Source organism: Tupaia chinensis, unplaced genomic scaffold (genome assembly GCF_000334495.1).
Source record: "Tupaia chinensis unplaced genomic scaffold, TupChi_1.0 Scaffold000320_1, whole genome shotgun sequence".
In the NCBI taxonomy this organism is placed as follows: Eukaryota; Metazoa; Chordata; class Mammalia; order Scandentia; family Tupaiidae; genus Tupaia; species Tupaia belangeri.
The window spans coordinates 1,628,097-1,635,139 of NW_006159813.1; the positions used below are offsets into that span (position 1 = coordinate 1,628,097).

Sequence of the window (7,043 nt, forward strand, 5' to 3'; positions counted from 1 at the left end):
TTCTCAAACCTGGATGTAAAGTAAAATTTGGGGGAACATTATTAGCTAGACCTAACCCAGAGGTTTCGGTTTAATTGGCAGAGGGTTGAGTCTGAACATTGTAATTTTTTTAAAGTTCTCCAGGTGATTTCAGTGAGCAGCCAAGAATTGAGAAATCGCTGTATTAAATCCTACTCCTTCCCAAGAGTTGTTTTCCTCGTTCATTTTACATTCTGGTACCTTAAAATGTTCCCATAAAATATTTTTTCTGATTTAGGGTTTTCAGCTATGTCTCATTTTCCACCACCACCACCCAGAGTCAGTCCTCAGCTCCTAGCGACAATGGGAAAAGTGAGGGACCAGCAGTTGGCGTAATGATTATGTCGTTGTACTCTCACATAGTCAACCACGATTCAAGTCCCAGACCCAGTGCACCCACGCTGGGTGCATGCATGCCCAAAATCTCAAGAAGACAATGAAGGAAAAGGGATTGTAGGGTGGCCATCCCCAATGGGGAGTGATTTCTCACTTTTGTCTCTCTGTCTCTCCAGCAAGTGCATGTGCCCTATAGCAAAAATCTCTCTCTTAAAAAAAAAAAAAATGAGAAAAGTGGATATGAGTCCATAAAATTCACAGACGTTAAGAAATTATTTTAGCCAGTCGGTTTAAATCACCGTCTTTACCGCATCTATATACAAGACCACAAATACACTCAAATTGCTTAATTTGGATTTGTACTCTCTTGATGTTCCTGATTTGTTTTGTTGATTTTTGTGTCTGATAAGGGTTCCATTTAACAAATATTTCTTGAGCATCTCCATAATGAAGGCACTCTGAGAAGTGCAGGGAGCTCAGAATCTCTCTGGAAAGGAAAGAATCACGGGTCCTGGACGATCCGTACCTGGCATACTAAACCCTAAAACCATCAACACTTTAATGAGTTGATGTATGTGAATCGCGTGGGCACGGTGCCTGTTTCGTACTTTGTTAATATGTCCCTTTTTCTCTCTTGCAGGTATCCAAACGATTGACTCTACCCAGGCTCTTTTCCTGCCAATTGGAGCATCTGTTTCTCTTCTAGTAATGTTCTTCTTCTTTGACTCAGTTCAAGTAGTTTTTACAATATGTACAGCAGGTAAATGAGTTTCTCGTCTATCCTTAACATACATAAAAGGAAAATATTTCACCTTTTCAAATCATCAATTAAGACTTACACAGCATGCTATGCAAGCTTTTCTTTGTAAGTCTGGTATTTCTCCTCCCCCTGCCCCAGCCTCTTCCTTGAACACTTAATTCACAAGTCATTTCTTCAGACCTCCCAGCACAATCTGAAAGAAAGGTTGGGGATTTAAAACCTCCAAGCTTTATGACACCACAGCAGTATAATTCTTGCTGTAGCTCCTCTTCTGAGGGATACCAGGCCTGGTTTGGTGTGGTGGTCATCCAAAGCGCCATCTGTATTTCTACAGTTGGAAACATTGATAGCTCATCAGGGAATTGACTATTGGCGCACTGATCTGTTTTTTTTTTTTTTTAAGCATATATTTGGGTCACCCAGAGAATGACTTTATTTATTCATTGGTTTTTAGTTTTTACTACAGGACACATGTACTCATTGGAGAGGGAGTAAGAAAGCCGTCTTCAGGCGGTATGGCCATACCACAATCTCTTCTCCATTCTTCTCTCAGGATTTTGGGCATGCACACACACACACATCCCCAGCATGTTTTTTAAGCTGCAGGATCTGGAACTTGAAACTTGGAGTCAGCTGTGTGGGATCTAGTCGCCTTAACCTCCACACTTTTTGCTGGCCCTCTGATGGGTTTTCAAGTTAAGCAATGATACAAATATTTTAAAAATCAGAATGCTACAAGATTTGTTAGGAAATCATCTCCTGGCCACTATTTAATCTATTCTTTGTTGATATGGGAGAGAATGAAAAAACCTACCTATACTTTCCTCTACCTCAAATCAGAGATCTTTTCTTAAAAAGAGGTTGTCTATGCAGTGCCAAAGGAAGATATTTTTTCTTCTCAAGTTAATTAACTTAATTGTATTCACTTGTCAAAGAAAGTATTCTGGGAAATAACTATATTTCTGTAAATGATATCATTTTTCTTACAATTAGTAAAAACTGAGCAACCAAAAAATTAACCATATGTTTTCTTTTTCTCTCTAGTTCTTGCAACAATAGCTTTTGCTTTTCTTCTTCTCCCGATGTGCCAGTATTTAACAAGACCCTGTTCACCTCAGAACAAGTAAGTATTGGAAATTTTTCTGTAAATTGTAAGATTGTATGCATTTTTCTCTCATACTTGATAGCATTGTTAGGAGTCTGGATTTCCGGTATTGACTTGAGCATACAAATGCCAGAAGACGGAGATGTTCGGTATTTGATCTTTAAAACTAGAAGACGGTATAGTACTTCCCAGTGAACCTCTTCATGGCAGAGGAAATAAGAACAAATCTTAGGAAGTCAGAGTTATTTAATGTGCTTCATGCTTAGATTATTGAAAGGCAAGCAGTTTTCCTTGGGAGCAGTGTTTTCCTTCCTTTACTGGTGGGTTAAAGGATGATGAGAATAAATCGTGGTTTTTTTTCTTTGCCATTCATCTTGGTGACCTAGATAGGCGAGGCACTTGCCTTTAATCCCGAAGTTCACACTTTGATTCCTGAAGCTGGTGCTCCGTGGGGCAGAATGGCGTCCGTGCTGGTAAAGGTGCCGAGTGCACTTAGGAGCCCAGTCACGGGCGGCAGCTGATAACCACACCGTTAGACCGTCACAAATACGTATCCGTCTTTGTATATGAATACAATTGTTGACTTTCTTCCTTTTGCTTTCCTCATAAAAATGGAGTTTTACCCATACTTAACTTCTCCAGCGATTGGTATTGTCACTTTAACCTAACTGCCTGTTTGATGGTTTGATTTGAAAGTAATTGTCAAGTGGGTACAAGAGTATAATTCCTCTGAGCTCTTTTTTGGCTTACTCCAAAGAGGTTTGGATGTGTTGGAGTCCCAGCTATAGGTATTGCCTACTTTCGTAATCAGCCATTGTGATGTCTGATCATGAAGAACCAAAGGAGAGTTCAGCTGCTGACAAGCACGCCCATCAGCCCAGTGCATGTTTGTTTTTCAGGATTTCCTTTGGCTGCTGTGGACGCTTCACTGCGGCAGAGTTACTGTCATTCTCACTGTCTGTCATGCTTGTCCTCATCTGGGTTCTCACTGGCCATTGGCTTCTGATGGATGGTGAGTAACTAATATGTAGCAGATTGTAATTTTGTTTAATGTAGTTTTATACATAATTTACTATAGCCACAGTTCTACAACCACAGTCACTAAATCTTAGAGCCCTTTTCCATTACCCGCAACCCCGAAACCCATACCCACTAGCAGTCCACCTGGCCCTAGGCATTCAGTAATTTTCTTGCTGTCTCTGTGAATTGGCCTGTTCTGGATATTTCGTGTAAATGGAGTCATAATCTGTGTGGCCAGCATTTTTAGGGTTCCTCCATGTTTTAACCTGTATCAAGTATTTCTGTCCTTTCTGTGGCTGAATCCTATTTTGTTATATGGATATACCGGTTTTACCAATTCATCAGTTATTTCTTTCTTGGCTATCAAGAATAATACCTCTGTGAATATTCCTGCACACATTTTTGTGTAGACTGTACTTTCTTTTCTTTTCATTTTTTGTTAGAGGATGTGTGTACTCACGAGAGAGAGACAGTGAGAGGGAAGGTGAAAAATCACTCCCCAGGAGGGTGTGGCCATGCCACAATCTCTTCTCCTCCATTCTCCTCCTGGGATTTTTGGGGATGCGTGCACACATGTCTATTGTGATTTTCAAGTGTGCAGTTAGCCACGTGGGATCCAGCTGCCTTAACCACTATGTCTCCTAGCTAACGCCAGTATACCACCTAGCTGACCTGAGTATTTTACTATATATGTGTTATTTAACTGTTGCTGCATCCTTAGAATGTTTTCATTATTTTTATATTAAAATAACCCTGAAGTATACATTCTTGTTCTACCTCTTGGCATATATGCCATATAACTTACTAAATTATGTTCCAAGGATGAGATCATAGATGTAAAAACCACAGGAGGTTTTTACACCTGCTATTATACTACCTTTCAGAAAGGCTGTGGTGGTTTACTGTCCTACCTATGAGAATTCCCCTTCACTGATAATGACAGGAATGAAACCTCAGATTAATTGAGTGTTTTTTATATATTGGGTACTCTGCTGGGTGTCTCACATGAATTGTCTCATTTAATCTCCACAGCAACTTTGAAGTAGGTACTATTTCATTTCCATTTTGCAGAAGCAGAGCTAAAGAACCAAAGTAGTAACTTAATAAAGTCACAGAACCTTGTATTTCTTATGACTGCCAAAACATCTTGGGAAAATTCCTGCTAATTGTCTAGTCTGTCTCTTGAGACATTTTTGGTAGTGAAATGACAGTTTCAGTATTGGATACCAGGCGTTTTACTCTGACTCACACTGTGTCCTTGGAAGTAGAAGGCAAAGGGTCAGACAGCCTTCGTTGTACTTCAGAGAAGATGGAGCGCTTCACAGATGTGCCCTCCTTGCTCGGGGTCACGCCAGCCTTCTCTCTACCACCCCGGTTTTAGTGTATGTGCTGCTGAAGCCCCACGCACCTGTCTAGGCGTTTTTATCTTTTCTTCACATCAGGTCCTGGAGCCCTGTCTCCACCTTCTTTTGCATGCAGTCCCTTAATCTCAAGGAATTTTTATCTAACTGTTCTACCCCACAACACCTGTTTACTTTTTCCTTTATTTTGGTGGTTCAGAAGGAAAAGAGGTTAAAATATAAAGTCAGTCAATTTTATACAGTTTGTCATCTTTAAAGGAAGAATTTGAAAACTGAGGACTTAAGGTATGGATTGCATCCATTCCAGCTGCCCAGGCCAAGCAACCACAAAGGCTAATCCAGACCTTGGAAATGACCCTGTAGAGCCAGCTGCCAGGTCTGAGAGGCTCCTTTGCCCTCTGCCAGGCAGTGTTTCCATGCAGCTCTGAGGCTGGCCCAGCGCCAGTGGAACTGTCATCTGCTGTTGTTGAAGTCCAGATCCCACCAGAGTGACACTTCCAATGCAGGCCTCAAACTCGGGAGGAGCTTAGTCCAGCAGTGTCTAAGCACTGACTTTATAGGGTAGATAGACTTCCTGTGACTGACTTGTTTGCTATTTGGTACATAGTTTGGAGGATTTTTATAGTGGTGGTTTGATTTTTATAATTTAAACACACACACACTTACGGGGCCAGCAGGTAATATGGTAGTTAAGGTGCTAGACACCCACATGGGCTGACCACAGTTTGAGTCCTAGACCTGTTGCCTGAAAATCATGTTAGGCATGTTTGCATGCATGCCTAAAATCCCAGGAGAAGAATGAAGGAGAACAAATTACAGCGTGGCCATCCCCCTGGGGGTGATTTTTCACTTTCCCTCTCGCTCTCTCTTTCTCTCTCTGTCTCTCTCTCTCTGGGAAGCATACACGCCCTATAGCAAAACCCTAAAACAAACACACACTTGCATTAAAAATACGAATTACAGTCCAGGTCCATGGCCTGGTGGATAACACAGCTGGATCGCTCATGGCTAACCGTATGGTTTGAATCTCAGACCCAGCAGCTTGAGAACCATGCTGGGCGTGTTTGCAGGCATGCCTCAAATCCCAACAGGATGGAGAGATGGAGAAGAGATTGGGGCGTGGCCACACCCAACTAGGGAACATTTTTTTCTTTGTTTAATGAATGTATGTGCCTTTAAATTTATTTATTTATATTCATTCACTGTGCATCATTACAGCATACAAAATGAGATTTTCCATCCAGAGTACACCGTATATTGGCTCAATCAAGCACATCAACATACATGTTATTGTCAACAAATAATTCTCCATTTCTTGTTTCCTGTATGTTTTGCTTTTTTTCCCTATCCTTGATTCCCTATCTCTTACCCTTTGCCATCTCTCACTCTCATCTCACACTGTCTCTGGTATCTATGTTTGCTTTCTTTACTGTTTTTCCTCCACATTTATTGAATTACTAAAGATCTTAATTAACCTAAATATTTTCATAGCAAACACAGCTGATATATACATTTCCATGAACACAAGTCTAACTTTAGGCACCTATAAAGTTGCACCTAGCTGGGGCCCTATATCTTACTGTAGTCATCGAATAGATGTTTGTTTTTTATTTCTGAAACTTTTTTTTAACTTAATTTACATGCTTTCCCTAAGCATCGTCACAGCATACAAAATGTGATTTCCCATCCAGAATATACTGCATAGTGACTTAATCATGCATATTATTATCAAAAATTCCATTTCTAGTTTCTAGAATTTTTTTTACCCCTCTTTCTGACCCTCGTCTTTCTCACCCTCTTCTCACACTATCTCTGGTGTCTACAATTGCCTTCCATTCCTTTCCACCCACATTGTATTGATCACACAATTTCTTAATTAATCTAACTACTTTCAATAGTAAGTTCACTTGATACTATTAAGAAAACCAATTTTAACTTAAATCAAAGAAATGCTAAGGAACTTTGCTTAAAGCCAGGAAACAGGTTAGGATTCTGTTCAAATGGTAGGTGCATGAACTTATCCATATCTCAAGACAGGACACAAATCCTTACAACCAGATAACAAAGTCTACAAGAAAATCAGCAATATTTTAGTCAAAAGTCATAAAATTATACTTCACCAATTCAGCCTCATGTACTCTATCTTCTGTTGTGGTTCAATTTTCCCAGTTAAATTCTGGGATATAATATTCAACTCCAGGCTTGTCCCTATGATTAAGTTGGCCACTTTCTTGGTTTTTGGACTCTTATTTCTGTATGTCTGTATTTAATTTTCCTGATATAGGCACTCCCTTGAGAACTTCTTGGAGATCTTGTCTGGTGCTGCTAAATTCTTTCAGGTTTTGTTTATCTGAGAATGTTCTTGTCTTTTCTTCCCACATGAAAGATAATCTTGCTAGGTACCATATTCTTGGCTGAAATTGCTTTTCTCTTAACACTTTGA

At 40.1% G+C, this 7,043-nt stretch overlaps 1 protein-coding gene across 1 annotated transcript in view; it reads left to right on the top strand.

The window, feature by feature from the left end:
- Positions 1–7,043, top strand: part of SPPL3 (signal peptide peptidase like 3) — a 119,819-nt gene that overhangs the window by 95,100 nt on the left and 17,676 nt on the right. The window contains exons 5-6 of the mRNA XM_027773083.1: positions 2,159–2,237; positions 3,119–3,231. Coding sequence (XP_027628884.1) covers positions 2,159–2,237; positions 3,119–3,231 — 192 coding nt within the window. The remainder of the gene's footprint in view (positions 1–2,158; positions 2,238–3,118; positions 3,232–7,043) is intronic.